The 18,257-nt window shown below is 42.8% G+C and overlaps 3 protein-coding genes across 6 annotated transcripts in view; 1 reads left to right on the top strand and 2 right to left on the bottom strand.

The window, feature by feature from the left end:
- Positions 1 to 1,331: 1,331 nt before the first annotated feature.
- mstnb (myostatin b) lies at positions 1,332 to 4,971 on the bottom strand. Its single transcript, XM_004559134.6, has 3 exons — positions 4,489 to 4,971; positions 3,822 to 4,192; positions 1,332 to 3,064 (listed from the first exon to the last, which is right to left on the bottom strand). The coding sequence occupies exons 1-3, from the start codon at positions 4,865 to 4,867 to the stop codon at positions 2,684 to 2,686; spliced, it is 1,131 nt and encodes a 376-aa protein (XP_004559191.1). The 5' UTR covers positions 4,868 to 4,971; the 3' UTR covers positions 1,332 to 2,683.
- A 4,129-nt stretch (positions 4,972 to 9,100) lies between these two features.
- The window catches only part of akap19 (A-kinase anchoring protein 19), a 9,392-nt gene continuing 235 nt past the window's right edge, over positions 9,101 to 18,257 (top strand). The window contains exons 1-3 of one of the 2 annotated variants that reach the window (XM_076875261.1): positions 9,101 to 9,515; positions 10,326 to 10,531; positions 10,635 to 15,354. In XM_076875261.1, the coding sequence (XP_076731376.1) occupies positions 10,638 to 10,913 (276 nt within the window). In that variant the 5' untranslated portion in view covers positions 9,101 to 9,515; positions 10,326 to 10,531; positions 10,635 to 10,637 and the 3' untranslated portion in view covers positions 10,914 to 15,354. Of the gene's footprint in view, positions 9,516 to 10,325; positions 15,355 to 18,257 lie in introns of those variants that run through there. The other variant, XM_076875260.1, reaches the window with a different exon arrangement.
- hibch (3-hydroxyisobutyryl-CoA hydrolase) overlaps positions 16,278 to 18,257 on the bottom strand; it is a 22,415-nt gene continuing 20,435 nt past the window's right edge. For all 3 annotated transcript variants that reach the window (XM_004559133.6, XM_076875258.1, XM_076875259.1), the window contains one exon: positions 16,278 to 18,128. In XM_004559133.6, the coding sequence (XP_004559190.2) occupies positions 18,013 to 18,128 (116 nt within the window). In that variant the 3' untranslated portion in view covers positions 16,278 to 18,012. The remainder of the gene's footprint in view (positions 18,129 to 18,257) is intronic.

Here is an 18,257-nt window from a genome sequence, read left to right as displayed (position 1 = left end):
CATAAATCTTTATTTCACCATCATTTTCAGACTTTATTGTGTCCCAGCATTTGGTAAACAATTGCCTAGAAAATACTGATACAGTGAATCTGATTTGTGCACTTCTATATTTCAGTAATAACATATCTGAGCTTGTCTCTGAAAATACCAAGGTTTATTTATAGTGTTTAACCTTTATTTAGCCTGGACCGTATGACTCTATAGATTCAAAAATCCCTGTAAAATGGTTGAGGAGGATGTTAGGATACTCAGAAATGCAAAACACACTCATAACAGTAATCTGTCTGTTCCGCTAAAGTATTCACTGCCTAAAACAAACTCACTGTATTAATTGTATTTCCTTTCATTTAAAGAACTCCAAATGTAGTCATTAATCTAAAAATAATTGCAGCATAATGTGTTCTGTTGCACGTATCTGTAAGAATTTTGGATACTTAAATTAGATCATAATTTAAGAAGAATTGCAAAATAAATTTTGGTATCTGTGTAATATTGTGAAGTTTAACTTTTGGAAAGTTATAAAATTCTTGTGTCCATGTCTTACATGTAAAGAGCAGTAGTGTAGGAGGATAGTTAAACTACGGTAAATGGTACACTTTTTTTAAATGGTTCTGCCCACAAACGGTTAAATTAGCAATAATATATAAATATTGGAAGTACAGATCTTTCCACTGGCCACAGGAATTCAGAATCTGTAATCTCCCCCTTAGAGAGCAAAGACGCTCTGTGGATCCACTCTGCCCAGGCTCGGCTCTGCGCTGTGGCTGATCTTCATGGCAGTTTTCCAGCTCTCAGCAGGAAAGGAAGTGGCTCTCACGGGTGGCGCTCAATTCGCCCTCTACCGGGCGGAAGTCAGGCCTCAATGAGGCTGTCAGTAGAATAGGTCATGCTGTCAGAGCGCACCAGAGTTCACATCCTCTCATTAGACTACAACACTTTCAACATCCCTTCATGGGGAAAAAAAAGCAGAGTCAGGGAAATTGGGCTGAGCCGTGCATAAGAAAAACGGGCGGTGACGGGATTGTGCAGGTGTAGTCCGGTAGATGGAGGGAGGACGAGTGCTGGAATTTGTTTTTTGCACACACACACACACACAGTCACGCACTGGCTGTATCAGCTTGCACCATGTGCTGAAGACATAAAGATTCTCAGCTGCTGGAGTGTGACAGGAGGGGGACTGCGATATTGAGATTCAGGTTGTTGTGTTGTGATACTGAAACGTGACCGCAAAGCTTTCTCTGAAGCAGCTCTAATAACAAATTCTATCGAGGTTTATGACTGAAAATGAGCTTCGTCGAGATGTCAGCTAATCAAAGAAACAGAACTCTTCAAACAAGCTAGAAATTTTATTTGTTAAAACAAGTATATAGAGTTGCTGCATTACAACATTTATCTTGCTAGGTTGCAGTTTTACATATTTACCAACAATGGTTCAGAAAGGCAACTCCTACTGGAAACAAATGCCATATGAATACAATACAAATTAGCAAACATATCAAAATCAGTTTTTACAACTTTTTTTTGTAGCAACCAATTCTTTCTATTGGTGTGCCATAGTGCAAACTGTGTTTGTAAGACAGAGTCTAAACATGATTTCGACATTCACATCGTTTTCTGTCTTAAACACACTTTCATTTGGAGGCTGCATTCATCGTGCCTTCAGTTCAAGTCCTTCTGTCCAGTCATGTGAATTTACAATCAGAATAATTCAAGTGTATCGGGCAGGTTGGGCTGTTTGGTTGGATACTGACAATTGCGACTGAGGGAGAATGATCTCTCAGTTGGATATATTGTTGCATGTATGTATGACAGAATAAGTGAGGACCTGACAAGACCTAAAGTGGTACTTCAGACTGGTGGAACATGTTTGTATCCATAGGCTCTGAAGAGAGATTAACCACCACATCATTATGGGGGAAACTTTGAGCAATAAAAGAGAGATTAATCTCCAGATTAGTTAGTCTTTTGTGTAGTTTAACTTTTCATTGACTCTTGGGGACACTTAGGGGTACTAAAACATGTTCTACCAGTGTGAAATATCACCCTAAAGAGTCTCCAGCTGTGTTTTTTTCCGAGCCCTTTCAAAAAGTCCTTGAGGATTCCTGGTTTCACTCTGAAAACAAAACTAAAAAAATGATTATCACAAACACAGAGCATCAAGTGTGATAGCTTGTATATCAGCTACAAGTGGAGTGGTGTATAAACGGACGGCATGTTGTTATAAATGGACAGAGCACAGATCATTTAAAAAACAAAGAATAATAACACTGTTTTGGAAAACTGTGATCATTTCTGGCTACATTCACTTCAAGGTCCAGCATGTGTTATATTTGTGTGTGTGTGTGTGTGTGTGTGTGTGTGTGTGTGTGTGTGTGTGTGTGTGTGTGTGTGTGTGTGTGTGTGTGTGTGTGTGTGTGTGTGTGTGTGTTTGCATTCTTGCATCCACCTGGCTTCAAGCCTCTATGGCTAAGATTTCACTGGAGGAAAGAAAAGTGAGAACTATGAAAGCGTTGCCCTGCAGGAAGGTCGGGCTGTTTGTGGCTTCTACTCTGATTCTATTGCACCGTGTTCTGCAGGAAAGCACTGGAACTGGTGGATTGGTGGTATCAAACAGTCTTAAAGTAGGATGCTGGACGGCGCCTCGGCCCCTTCGCCCCCGCCCCCTTTCTCTCTCCATCCCAACTCAGGAGCATCCACAACGGTCCACCACCATGTCGGGGATCTTGCCATAGATGATTTGCTCTTTGCGGTTAAAGTAGAGCATGTTGATTGGCGACATCTTTGTTGGGGTACAGCAGGGACCTGCAGTCCCTCTGGGGTTGGCTTTGTTCACCAGGTGGGTGTGTGGGTACTTCTGTAAGTGCATGTACTCACACTCCCCAGAGCAATAGTTGGCCTTGTAGCGTTTTGGTGCAATAATCCAGTCCCAGCCAAAGTCCTCGAAGTCCACAGTGAGTGGGTAGCGACAGCACCGGGACTCTGGAGAGTTCTCATCGCAGTCCAGGCCCGAGTCTCTCCGGGCACGCCTGGGGCCCTCTGAAATCTTCACCTCCATGAACGGTTGCTGAAACAAGAGAGTGTGTGTGAACAATCTGATAATAACAGGTTTGCAGGTGGAGGAGGGGTGACAGCATTCAGCTTTTCATCTTTTAATCCGCTGCCCTGCGGCTGTCAGTTTTCAAACATGGCACGATAATATTATGAAACTTTGAGTTATGCAGAAATTAAATCATCTGATGGTTGGTTAGCCACAGCTGTCTAGTTATTCTAATTGCCCCAGTGCCGGGTGCCATTATTAGAGCTCTGTGATGTATGTTTGTCATTGATAGTAGCTCTGTGTGTGTATGTGCCAGCAATTACTCTGATTTGCACAGCCACACTGAATACTTAAAGGAATGTGGAGCAGGTGAACTTTTATGTAATCAAGCAATAAGATTTGAGGTTATTGTGGACCGGGCGCTTGTCCAAATGCAGGTGTGCGCCTACATGGAGTCTGTGTTGATTAACAGCTTTCAAAAGTCTTTTATATCCTGATTCCTTCTTCCAGCAGTGAAATGCAGGAATGTTTAAACGCCTGCTGAGCCTGCAAAGCCTCTCTGCACACTGGAAGTTAAAGTCTCACCCTCTGTACAGAGACGCATTAACAGTTTTCTGAACCTAGGCGCTTTAGAAATGGCTAGATATGCACCGATTGTGACAGTAGCGACAGATAGCCTATTGCTCTAGACATATGAGACCAAGCTCCATCTATTGTTCATCGTTTCAAAGTGAAAACCTAACCACAAGCTCCCTGTTAAATTTCAAGTAAAAGTTGAGCTCACCAGACCCTCCTCTCCCGGCTCTGCGGAGGTCACAGCTAAGTCATTTCCCCTCGAATCGAAAGCGTTGATCTCGATGCCCCAGTTGGTCTCTGGCTGCCGCAGCCACACAGTCAACACTTGCTTGACGTCTATACTTTGCCAAGAGCTGGCCCCGGCATTCACGTCGATCTTCAAGGAGCGGATTCGTATGTGTCTGTTCCCGTCTGTGACCGGCATAAGCCGGGAGATTTGCAGGAACACGGTGGTCACTTCTTCTGAGGGACGCAGATGCACCCAAAGCTGCGCTCGAACTACACGACTGGCTTGAAACTTCTGCGTAATTGAGAAAAAGCAGCACTTTGGTTGCCCGTCCACCAGGACGGCGGAATCAGCTGCGGAGACATGGGAAAAGAAAATTAATTCCATGATCGCTGAGAAATAAAGTGGCGCGTTTGCGCATGATTGCGTAAAACTCATGCGGCGCACTCTCTGCCCAAACACCATGTCTCATAAAGTGTTTTGAATCTTTTGCATCAACAATTTAACACAAAACCTTGGTGGGAAAAAAATGACTGCTCTCTAAAAATAAACTCTCCTGTGCGTTCTACCACGTGCGTAAAAAATTATTTTGGAGACGTTCGAGTGCGCTTACGCAGTGACACAAAAAATAAAGAAAATTCACACTTACGTTCAGTTGCCACCATCACAATTGTCTCTGTGGTTGCGTGCTCGTCGTCGTCCTCCAGGACTTCTTCCCTGTTGTCATCTCCCAGCACGTCGTACTGATCCAGAAGCTGCTGCAGCGGCGGCGCTTTGGGCAGGAGCTGCTTCACGATCTCTCTGCTAATGTTGGGAGCTTCCTTCATTCGCAGCTTGCTCAGAATCTGAGACTTTATCGCGTTTAATCGCATGGTTTTAATATGCTGCCGGACCTCGCAGGTAGCGCATTGATCCGTGTCTACTGGGGTGCTGACGGAAGGCTGCTGGTGCGCCTCTTGGTCACTCAGAACTACTGGACCCAAAGCAATCAGCAAGCTCAGATACAGCACGATCTGAGACAGATGCATTGTCTCTTAGGTGTGAAGTCTGGTTTAAAAATACGCTTTGTTTAAAAAAAATCCTTTGCACTGTGTCGGAGCTGATGCGCGACTGAACTGGGGTTGGATTAATGTCCCACACTGATAGGCATCATAGTTTATTAGCGCGCACCTTTTTATACTCCAACTTTAGCCTCTTTTGTGTCGTCAAAATCTATGATTGGCTGGACAGGCAACAATGAATTTTAACCGACTGACAGAAAAATTTTCTTTCGCTATCAACCCATAAAGGAACGGTGGCTGTGGGCATGTGCTGGACGGGATAATCTCACTCAGACAATGTTTTATATCACCCAAAAACAAATAATTTAATGCAAGTCTTGAATAAAGATAGAAGCTGCATTCTTCATTTTCTTAAACTTTACAATGCGTATCTTCTCTAAAGAATATCCAATAGTCAGTCATATCTTTGCTCGCATCTCTTTCTGCGTCCTTGAGAAAGGGCAGCGTTTTGGATTTTCGGCTGATTCTGGATTAAAATGTTAATTTCTAAATGAATTTACCACCTGAAGAAAAATGACAGTTGTAATGTTATCAGAATCAGAATCAGAATGGGTTTTATTGCCAAATGTTGAGCAGGTTTACAACATTAGGAAATTGCTGCGGTGCTTCAGTGCAAACATACTGTCATAAATTGCGCTTAAATAGACATGAAAAAATAAAAGTAAGAATAAGAATTAAAAGTGCTACGTAGAAAGATATATGCATGAGATCTACATGAGTTATCGAGTGGCACTTAAATCATCTGCTTTGTTGAGGTCAGGCTTTCTGTCAAAATCGAATAAATCCTCTTCCATGAAAATCTGGAACTATATTATTTCTCAAAAGAGCATTGGGTAATGGCATCAGGGCCAAAGAGAATAAACTAAAATGTAGAAAATACTTGGCCAAGGACTTTTCAAAATAGTCAAAGTTGGTTGAACGACCCGAGAGAAGAGCGCCATCGTGTGGCCAGTTACTAACACTAACATCAGAAACATAAATTGCTGGTGTCAAGGCTATTTGAAAATGTATGTCTTTAATTTTTATGCACTGCATGTACTTTAAATTCTGTAACATCTAAAGTTGTTCTGTGTAGTTGTTCTGTGTGGCACTGCTTCGGATAAATATACTTAGCCATTAGAGAATGGCCCAGGGGGAAAAAAAATATCCAGTGAGCAACACTTCTCTGGGTCAAAATGCCTGCTGATGTCAGAGGTCAAAGGAGAATGGCTGGACAACCTAAAGCTGATAGAATAGTAACAGTAATGCATATACTTCTCATAGCAACCAAGGTATGCAGAACAAACCTGCACTGTGTGCTACTCCTGTCAGCTAACACAGGAATCTTTGACAACAACTCACACAGGCTCATCAGCAGAGGATAATAGAAGACTGGAAAAATGTCTCAATTTCTACTTTTAGATTCACATGGCAGGGTCAGATTTTGGCTTTTATACGATGAAAGTTTGGATCTAGCCTGTCTTGCATCAGTGTTTCAGGCTGATGGTGTTGGGGTGTTTTCTTGGTACATTTTGGACCACTTAATGCAAACTGTACATCGTTTACACACCACAGCCTACCCAAATAGGGGATTGCTGATGTCAATCCCTTTCTGACCACCGTGTGTCAAAGCTCAGATTATCTCAAATTGGTTTCGTAAACATGACAATGAGTTGACTATACTCAGATGGCCTCCACAGTCACCAGATTTCAATCCAACAGAACATTTTTGTTTGTGGTCGAAGAGGACATTCACATCATGGATGTGCAGCAGCTGTGTGATGCTATCATCTCAACGTGAACTGAGGAAAGTTACAGCACCTTATCGAATCTATGTCACAAAGAATTGATTCAACAAGAGGGTCCAATACAGTACTAGCAAGGGATACCTAATAAAGTGGTTAGTTTATTTTCTCAACAGCCTATAGGGGGTGTATCCACATGCCAGTCAAGAAATCAGAGCTATGAATAAAGCCAACATCTTTTTTGTAAATCTAACAATAGTTTTATTGCAGTTTTAATCTATTTATGTGTACAATAAATTACTAAGGCAGCCTGTCTTTATGTGGGAGTACAGAGCTTTTTGGTCCTTTGTTCTCATGTTCCTTCGTGTCTAGACAGTGTTGAGCATTGTGACCAAAGTCAACACTATAAGACAAACTAAAACTAAAATCAGGTTTTAGACTGCCATCATGGGTCTCTTGCAGGTTAACATGTCAACATCATTTGGTGTCCACACTTCTCCCAAGGTGGAGAATTGTGTGTGCCCACAAAGTGGAGTATGATTAAAAACTCCCTCAAATAAAAAGAAATAGAGATTTCCAATAACCTGGTGCAACTGATGGAAGGTGAGTCTTAGATTTATTTATTTATTTATTTATTTATTTGCAAATATTATTGTCAGTTATTTTTGAGTCTTACGAGAAAAGCATTTCAGAAAGAGACAAGAGGACGGATACGTTAATTAATTATTTCCACAGTATAGTGGTCATCTGATACATGAAAAGGTATAGATTCACCCGCCAGCAGATGGAGCCACATGAGACATTTGGCACATGTTTTAGCTTGTGATCTTCTGAGGCTGAGTTTGTGTCTCCTCCTGTAATTGAATCAGAGATATTTTATGTGTAAGGTTAATCTATTCACCCCTACACCATGGAGCTTTAAGTAAGAAAACGTTCACATCTCATTATACACACAAGAGATTTCAATGCAGGAAAAATAATGCTGGATATCTGCATGGATATGGACTGGGTAATAGGTTACATCGCATTGTTTGGTGGTGATGAAAATTATCAACCCACAGACAGCTGAATTCAAAGACACCCCAAAAATCAAAGTGAAAAAAATATGACAACACAGGGGCATGAGAAAGGGTGGATGGTGTCTGTGGATGTGATCTCCTCCCAGATCTGGACCAGGACATTACTGAGCTCCTGAACAATCTGAGGTGCAACCTGGGACCGTCTGAAGGTCCCAAAACATAATGTCCCAGAGGTGTCCTATTGGATTTAGGTCAGGTTAGTGTGGGCACCAGTCAATGCTATCATTGTCCAGGAACTGCCTGCATACTCTCACCACATGAGGTCGGACATTGTCATGCACAAGGAGGAACCCAGGACCCAGTGTACCAGTGTAGGGTCTGACAATGGGTCCAAGGATTTAATCCTGATACCCAACAGCAGTCAGGATGCTGGTGCTTAGCCTGTAGATGTCTATGCGTTCCTCTATGAATATGCCTCCCAAGACTATCACTGACCCATCACCAGAACACATCGGCCATGCTGAACGATGTCACCGACAACATAGTCTTCTCCACGGCTTCATGAAATCTGCTTCTGATTGTTTTGTCAGAGACATTCACACCAGTGGCCAGCTGGACGTCATTCTGTATCTCTGTTTTGCTCATCCTGATCTTCTATGCCTAAAGGAGCAGATACCAGTTCAGCTGATTGGTTAGGGGCCTGTTACGGCTCTATCCAGTTCTCCTTAGAGTCATCCATGCTCTTAAGATTATACGGACGTATTGATGTGCCATCCTGAAGGAGTTGGGCTACCTGCGCAACCTCTGCAGAGTCTAGGTATCAGCTCATGCTACCAGTAGTGACACTGATCCTAGCCAAATGGGAAACAGTCAAAAAAGACGAGGAGGGGAAAACGTCAGTTTCCTCCACTTGTGAAACCATTCCTGTTTAGGGGTTGTCTTTTTGATGCCCGTCTAGATCACCTGTTAACTGAAATCCATAATAATCAGTTTTAAGCAGGAATAAATAGTAAGTTAAAGTTTCAACTCATTGTAGGGTGTCTGCCGCTTTTTGTGCTCACGTTTATTAGAATTACTACCAACATAGGACAGCCTTACCAGGGAGGGCCTCTGGGAGGGCCAGCAAATTTTGGAAGGTGGCCAGTGCCCCCTCCCTGGACCCACCCTGGTGGCGCCCCAAGGATCAGTATCCCAGAAGTTTAACTGACTTGGTGCTGTACTCTGAATAAAAAGTGTTCATTTGGGGTTTTGAGCAGTTTAAATTAAAATAGAAGTCAGTTTGTCCCTCATTTATGTTTTTGTGATTTTTGTTAGGGCCCCACGTTTATTCTGCACAAATGAACCTCCATATCGTTTCGTCACTTGTTTGGCCGGCAGATGGCAGGCTCGCCCCGTGTGGGTTCGGATCGTCTGGGTTCTCTCTCCTCTGGAGCCCCGCTGCAGCTCGGTAACCTCCGTCAAGCGTCGCTGTGCTCAGCTCAGTCCAGACTTGTGATTTTCTCTCCCGGAGCTGCACTCTGCGTTGACTGACCGACGCGAAGGCATCAGGGGAAACAGTCTGCAGAGCCCGCACCCTCCAGGCTCGGAGATTATTTGGAAATCTGGCACGGAGCGCTTCATCACAAATAACCGGCGAGCAGCGCCACGAACTTGTGGAGATATTTTGATCTCTTTACATTACAGCCAATAAGGTTCAAGTTCAGATCCGTCGGATGCTGTTTGGAAAGCAGAAGGGGGCGAAGCGCAGAGACACAACATGATGTATGGATTACTGTTTATATGAACGACCTTGGGGTTATTGCTCCTTCTTCTGTCGCTGGATTATTTCGTTTTAAAGTGGAATGGAGAGAAATCTGAGACTCTCTTCTAGAAGTATGTACAGCTTCTTTGGGCCACTACACAGTCATGTTCATGTTTGTAGAGATAAAGCTGCAACACTGTGCTGTTCAAATCACGTTTAATCCAAATCCCATGTGTCTGTCAGACATCTAACGGGTGCTCTCAGTTTTTCATACTAAGGCAACTGTTTGTAGCCATTTAAGCTCATTAACATAACATCAGCTGTGGATGCGGATTTCCTGTGTTGATGTCTGCCCGAACCTCCAAATGTTGTTGTACTCACAGGGAGACTCCCCGGCTCTGCATGAATCATTCATGTGCTGCGTGTTGTGCAGACTACATGCAGCTTTCTGAATGAAGCACATGTTTGCTGTGCACTGAGGCCTCCAGTCCTAGAAAAAAAAATAGAGGAGCTGTCACTGCGAATCAGGCTGCAAGGCTCGCTTAGTGGAACAGATGGGAGACACGGGCTTACAACAAAACAGCATCAGGGCACTCAGGCCAGAGACAGACGTGCCTGTGTCATGCTATACAAAATAGGGCGAGGGGGATTGAGTCATAAAACACGAGTTAGTAGAGGAGGAAGAGGAGGAGGAGGGTGGATGAGTAACACAGTAGATGTGCAGAAGAGTGGAGCGTGGTTAAAAGTGACCCTGCAGAGGTGAGCCAACTTCAAGGCCCTGACCTCGAACCAGCCCCTGGAGCCCAGGGTCACAGCCACTGTGAAATTCGTCCACAATCCTCCCCTCGCTCCCCACCATCTGGTATTTTTAGACTGTTTTTACTCTAGTGGAAAATAAATCACTTTAAACAATCCTGTCTCTGTCTCTTCTCTATCTGCAGCCAAGGAAGGTGTGAGATCTGGTCAAGAAAGCTGCCGGACTGTCAGACCCACACAGGGATGGGCCTCCTAGCCGGTCAACCCACTAAAACCCCACCCGCAGCTGTGTAACACCACCCCGACCATCGCACCTGTTGTGCTCAGAGACATGGCTACGAGTGGGAGTGGATGACAGTGACTGCAGCAGGAACACAGCTCCCCTCCAGAGGTAAAAAAGAAATGTTGGTGTTGGAAATCTAACCAAAAACTCTGGCTCCTCACTGCCATCCTACACCCCCCACCCTAAACTGAATCAATGCTACATCCTCCAGAGTATGGGGTGCGTCAAATCCAAGAGGAGCGACTTGGTGGCCCAAAATGCAAACTCCACGGAGAAGGTGGAGGGAAAGAGCAAAGGGACAAGGGGTGAGAAAGCCTACTTAGTTCATTCAGAGATGGGTTCACCAGAGAGCTCCCCTCAGGTCAACCCGGTGCTGCTGGAGTACGCCCAGAAGCTATCAGAGGAGATCGTGGCCCGGGCCGTGCAGCAGTGGGTGGAGGTAGACCGCCGCTACAGCGACATCCCCTACATTGAATGTGACGTGCCATGACGGGGGGAGGTGTGTCGCAGTGGAAAGGTGAGGCTGGGACGAGTTGCTCTGACCATCATTCAGAGTCACTCCACCTACTTGTGAGGAGGAGTATGAATGAGGCGTTAGTAATTGAGCTACTTTTGGATTTGATTTACATGGACTGAGACTAAAAAACCTCCTCCAAAGTGACCAGAGTGCTCTGATCTATGTTTCTGTGATTATTGGTTTCTTAGCTGGAGCCTCACTGACGCACACCGTCTTCAGCTAGATATCATCTTCCTCGGTCCTTATTTGTCCCCTCTCTGCCTCGCAGTAGGTGCTGGCTCTTCGTGGCTGCCCTCATAAGAAATCCTATCAGATATGCCCGGAATCACAATGTTCCTCCTTGCCAGTGAAAGTCTACCCCGTCCACTAATGTTGTCCTGGGGCCAAGATTCTCTCCTCTTACAGAGGATCTTATTTATAGATCCCTTCATTTGGTGAAGGCTCTCACTTGAAAACTGGTATCAGCAGGTCAGAAACACACCCAGCTGTGTGACTCCTTCCGGTCTGACAAAAGGCTCTGTGGGCTCCTAATGGCCTCCCTGGAGATCCACGAGGAGCATTATCCTCCAGCTCTGCAATTAGACAGGCTTGGCTGCAGCCCTCCTTCCAAACATGTCCTCAAAACGAGTCCAGGAAATCCAGGGTACAAATGATGCGCTTCCTGCCCTCCAGGATATTCTCTGCACACAAGTCGTGCAGTTTGGGAACTTTGACAGGACTTGGATCGTATAGGCGGCCAGCGCAAAGAAACCAGGGCACGAGGAGGATTGACACACTTTCAAGAAACATTTGGCTCATCAACAGAAAGAGGAGTGAATAAAAAAACTAGCAGCAGTTTGGGGGAAATGTTTTAGGGCCTAGTTTCTTTTTTTGTTCGATTGTTTTTTGGGGGGGTTGTCCACATCGTGTCAGTGTATACCTGAGAAATATTGCTACCTGCCCTAAAGAAGAAAAAGCACAAAGCCATGACATTTAACCTTTTATCTCTAACAAGAGCGCCAGTGCATCTGGAATAAGGTTTAAACCGCCCAAGTCCTTAATGACAATGAGCCAGCTTTAAAGGCTCACTCCTGAACTCCTCTGGCCATAGTGGTGTCTATCATTGTTTGTTTTTGTGTGAGATGCCAAATTTGGTCAATTCTGTCTGCTTTTTCTTACATATAGAGGAATATATAGAAATGCTTTTTTAAACCCTCCCATCTAATGTCTGTTTCCAGAAATCATGACTTTGTTACTCAAAAATATAAAAAAAAACAACCTTTTGTGATTGATACATCATTAGCCAATGAGCTGTCTCCTGTTAGACTCTAATGGGTACTGTAATGTACAAACTGAATATCAAGCTGTGTTCAATAAGACCTGAAACTAGAGACTGAACCCAGAAAGACATCAACTGCCGGTTCCTTTTAAAAAGGGAGTTTGTCCTTCCCACTGTCACCAAGTGCTCGCTAAGTGTGGGTTGTTTAATTGTTGGCTTTTATTTGTAATGTTTTAGTCTTTATCTTACAATATAAAGCAGCTCGAAGCGACTGTTGTTGTGATTTGGTGGTGCAAAAATAAAATGAATTGACCTTTTTTTTCTTTGGACCTTTAAACAACCAGTTCTGTAATTCACTTCCACATAACCTTTATTTTTCACAGCTGTAAGCCTCGTCCATCTTTTATATACAGTCAATTGTCACAGGTTGTTTTTCTTAATAATTTTTTCTTTTGAGGACTGAATCATGATTTCAGGAAATAAATGTTGCTGCTGACAGCTCACACTAAAACAGATGAATAGCATCACAGGCCAGAGGGGTCTCACCCATATGTACATTTATGGGTGAAATGTCCCTTTAATATCCGACAGGTCCCAAGATAATTTCAAACAAATACATTTTCAGAAATTAGAGGTTTTTACTTTTCAAATTAAGTTTCATACCCATTGTTATGAGCCATTCCATTTGGATAAACACATTACATACAAAGGAGTGGATGTGAACCAACCCCTAAACTGTAAATGGGTCACTGGCAGCTTGGTGGATGCTGACAGGTCAGTTTGTTGTGCGTCAAAGTGGCATCAGACAGGTGGAATTTACCCTCAACTGAAGTCATTACTGCGAGCTGTCGCTTAAACTGCCACACAGCTGTTTGCAGAGACAACAGCTTTGAGTATTGAAGTAATAAAATAACTGCAAGGATGAACCACAATAGCAGGAGCCAACTGCTAATAAAGCCATAAAAGTAAGTGGCAGGGTATGGTCACCGCTTGCCTTCTCTCCACGTCTCCAGTCTGTGCTGACATAAAACTGACCAATAAAAGCAGCAAATACACCCACACTGCACTGGGAGGGCTATCTGATGCTATTCGGTGCTTCAAACTGTGCCAGCTTTACAGAAGAGCAGCAGCCTCTTTAAAAACAAAGTTCTGAGCCACAGTTCACAGGTTGAATTGTTTCTGTGAGTTCAGTGATGATGAGCGGCACCATATTGGTGCGCTATGTAACCCAAACACTCCAAAAATCAAACACATTAATCATAATGTTCCTGCGTGGGCAGATTAATCTCCCTCCAAACATGTTATGAGCAAACTGGAGATTAGAGGTCGTGCTAATCGGATGTTTTGCTTCTGATAAACACGAGAAAAGGCTAATCTGACTGTTTTCCTAAAAAACTGCTTTCTGTGAATGAAAGGCTGGCTTAGAAAAACACACACACACACAAACACGAGGAGGGCCTGATAGCCAGAGTTTGAGCTGTTAATGCAAGTCAAGATGCACATTTTCTTTAAAGTTCTCATGCTGGAGGCTGAGTCATAGTTTTCATTTCTGCCTCCAATTCTGTTTCTTAAAGATACTGCCAGAAATATTGATGTCAGGTTTGACTGCATTTCCCGTGTTTACACATTTATAAATGTGGGGTCTGCAGGTCATACAAAAGAAAAGCGTCGAGTTGCACCTTTCACAGAATTGAGAAAAGAAAATCTCAGACCCAGCGTGAATATCCGTCTTCATCCAAACATCTGTGTTTTCCAGGTGATGCTTCCTTTTGGGGAAAAGTGATTCATGGTTTTAAAGGTCACTCATTTTACGCTATCTGACACCAGCAGGTGTTCCCACAGACAGGCGTTACTCACACTAAGGACAGATTCTCTGAGATGCAGAGTCTGAAGGGCTGTAGTGCCCTGTCGTTGAGTTCAAATCAATGCTGGAGCGAAGCGTTATCATTTTCTTGATGCAATTTTTTGTGTTTAAAGAAGCTCCTTCTGCTGTTCAGTGTTCAAATATTACAAATATTAATCTTTAATTAACAACTAGTTCAGTATGGAGCACTTTAATGGCCATAGATGGGACTTTTTTCCCATTTTGAGAGATGAATAAGCAAGATGATATGTTTTTTTCTTAAAAACATAAGGAACTTATGTAAATGTAATGAAGTAAATGTATTTTTCAATAGGGTAAGCAGTCTTAAAGTAAAAGAAGGAGACACCCAAGAAGAGGGAACTTATAGCTGAACACACCGGGTCCAGCGGTAGCTAATACTGCCAATTACCTTTAAATCAGCATCGACATAGCCAGAAACACCTGGATGCCCTCATTGTTATCATATTTATACTGAATTTAGCAGAAAAAAATACAAGACATGGGTTTCTCTGATAAACCTGCTACATAAGTGATGATCAATCAGTACCGGATTTGTAAACCAGAAGCTCTTGGTGCACAGAGAGGGATTCCTCCAATCAACAGAAAACAATTACAGGCTCTTCTCTGTGGATCTTATCTGCGAGTTCTGGTTTTTCCCAAAAATCATTCAAAGACAAATAAATTCTGCCTCTTGGGCATTTGTCTATAATGTTTAATTTCCTGTTTAAATAAAGATTTTTTTTTTTAAAGTATTTCCTACTACATAATAAATATAACCAAGTATGCACACAATACATGCTATGAAAAGTCAGGGGTCCCCTGTGCTTTGCAGCCTGGCTTCTAGGTAGAAAAAGCGCTATGATGTGTTGATGGTGCACACAAAAATATACAAAATTGGTGCACATAATCGCATTTTGTGGCTTTAAAATGTAATTTTTTCTTGTATTTGACTCCTGCTGGACTCCACAGTCCCCAACACTAAGGAACTCCATTGATTTGTTACAAAACAGATGAGATGCTAGACCCAACAGCTCTGCAAGTTTCTGAAAATGAAAATATGTTGCGCCTCCTTTACTTAAAATCTTTTTTTTCCCGTCTTTCTCTCATTATTCCTGAATTTGTCCACCATCTCTCAAGTTTTGTTTAAAATTAGTATTTGAACGTGATTTAAAAATGTGCCACTGACTTGACACCAGCCAAGCTGATTAGTTAATGCTCAGCATTGGACATGTAAATCTGAGGTCAGTATGATCTCATTGGTGCAATCTCTCTAATGTACCAGCTTTCTACAGCAGTCTGAGGGACCCACAGAATAAAAAATAGGTAGAGAAGTCTAGCGAAACACGAGCAGCCCGGGGAACGATGACTAAAACCACATGCATCATGAATAAGCTGTCATGAAATAACCTGAAATGAGTGACTTTGTGCATCACTAAGACTTTGATTTGCAAACTGTACAGTGTGTGTAAAACTGATGCCAATAAATCAGACTCATGCCTTCTGTCATTGAAGTGTTTCTGTGGCTGTTTAATAAGAGGAGACGCAATTTTGAGATATTTGTGGTTCACGATGACTTTAAAATTCCTGCCAAACAAAAACGCCCATCAGCAGGCCGAGGGACAAATGTTCAGAAATGAATTCCGGCCAGCTTTTGTCTGAAGAGCAAGATGTAAATAGATGTAAATCACAGTTCATCTGCCCGTCCAGAGCGAACACTCAGCACTGGAGGTCGTCCTGTCTGCTTGATGAGCTGCAGACTGCACTGATGAATGAGTCAAAGCCTTGATACTCATTTCTTAGGCAGGATTTATGGGCTCAGACTGTGCGAATGTGAGGCAGGTAGAGAAGATTAAAACAGACATGAGGTGTCCCACGCTGCAGTCTGGGATTTAAACAATAATCTGAAGCCTGATTTAAAAATTGTTTGAGTCTATGCAGCTCGATGGGGACAATTCAGTCGGAAAGCATTATCATTCCCAGGTGCCAGCCTGTGCTACCGAAGCAGGATTTCCTGGCAGTGCTGCAAACAGAACAGAGCACTTGACGTAAAATAAACGTGTTTACTTTGGAGAGTTTATATCTGAGCAGCAGCTTAGTGCTCTCATGCTGATAACTAAGGCACTTTGTAAAGTTACACAAGAACATTTTAGGTCATAAAAAATACCATCCTCAACAATCAGTTCCTTTAAACACACCCAGTAAAAAACACATAGAATTTCATGTGACCAGCTCTTTTATTGCCCTCTGTTCCAGCACTGAATCCGACTCTGGTTGTTTCATAAATAATGCAGCTGCAGAGACCTAATGATGAGGGAAGTGATTTGATTTCCTCTGAACAAACATCGGGAAAATTATTAGAAAAAACAAAACGTGCATTTCAGACGACTAAAACCAGATTTGCTTTGCTAAATTATGCAGATACATTCAATATCAGCAGTAATTTATAGGTTTGTCTTCGAAGTATTGTTTGGATTTGTGTTAGAACACTTTATTAATTCCCTGTTATACCTAAAAACAACTACAGGTAGCACTTACACTGATCTGCCACAACATTAAAACCATTTTTCCAGTACCAGAGAATTTAGGGATATTCCAGAGCAGTGAAGATATTAGTAAATGTGTAATTAATAGTGGGGGGGAAAAGGTTTTTGCTTTAAGATGTTAATCAGACTTGACTGATGAGTCTTGGTAACCATTAACATTAAAAAAAATTGAAATAATGCTTCAAAATAAATGCTCATATCTCACCTACAAGTGGCGAGACTTGATTCCAGAAGGACTGTACTCATATCAGCTCTGACTTATCAGAGGATTCAACTTCTGTGACCAGTGTTAGAATGGCCCATTGGGTCCAGTGGGTTGCCAGGTGGGGCCATAGACTGTATATGAAGATGGGCTTAGCTTCCGAAGTTAAAAACTTAAGCCGAAGCACCTTGACATTTTAACCTTTTTTAATGCCCACTAGGGGGCGACTCCTATGGTGACAAACATGTCTTCTTCTTTTTTTAAAGATAGATGTTCATGAGGAAAAAAAACCCAAAAATCAACTGCACGATTGATTTACAAAATCAAAAGATTTTCCTTAACAAGACATGGGTTAAATCACTAGTTTTAAGTCTTTATAAATGGCAGTAAACTTGATAGAAAAGCGCAGTATTAAGGTTTCAAAAAGAGGACTGTGCAAACCAGTGCATGATGTCATGTGGGTATGCCCATCTTTAATATACAGTCTTTGTTTAGGGTCTCTGTGGACTGAGCTTTTTCCAACAAATTTGATCAATGCGAAAACGTTTAGGAAGCTGCACCTTGTCAGAGCAACATCAAAGGTTTCCCAGCACCGCACTGTAACAAGATGATCGATGTTATCCAGCGTTGAGGGGTTTTAAATGATGCGGCCTGTATGAGATTAAACATTGGAGGAAAAAAAAAAAAAGGGAACAGGAAACAGGAAGCTGAGACGATATATGATCTGTATCAGAAGCTGTGACCGCGCTGCAGGACTACAGATGATACTGCTCCGTGTCACATCAACAAACATCCACAGGAAATGTAGTGAAGCACTCAGTGGTGAGATCATTATCCCCTCCTGTGTCCTTGTGCTAATGTAGCACTGCTGTTCTGATCCTTTAACATGCAGCACTGTAACATTACAACTGTACAAACTATGCAGAAAGACTCCACTGCAGAGCAACAGTGCACCAAACTGCCTGCTCCCTCTTCTGCCTGTGAGCATGACTCAGCTGTGGAGACATAGTCATGATTTTTCTGTAAAGAATCACCAGAACTACTACTTATTCTACAGCAATAACACGGTTTATGAACAAGGGCTGACACGCTTCCATCCACAGCGGCACGCTCCTCCATAAAAGGATGGGGGGGACAGGAAGTGGCCGGTTAGAGAAGGCTTAGCGGTGTGTTGTTTGAAGTTGGGAGGCAGCTGCTGACCAACTTCACAAAGTCAGGTCCTTCTCACCCAAGGAGGAAAAACACTGCTCCACCATCTGGTTGGACACCTCCTCCAGTGTTGATGGGTTCCACTTGGGATTCTGGTCTTTGTCAACTAGCACTAAAAACACAGAACATCGAGTTTAGTGATGCTAAGAGGAACAATAACTAACCCACAACCTTTAGAGGCGAGCATATACTTCTGCAGAGTGATCCGTGATTATAATAATCACTGCTCAGAATCCTTGCT

This window comes from Maylandia zebra, linkage group LG16, assembly GCF_041146795.1.
Source record: "Maylandia zebra isolate NMK-2024a linkage group LG16, Mzebra_GT3a, whole genome shotgun sequence".
Lineage (NCBI taxonomy): Eukaryota > Metazoa > Chordata > Actinopteri > Cichliformes > Cichlidae > Maylandia > Maylandia zebra.
This window is presented reverse-complemented; position numbering and strand designations above follow the sequence as displayed.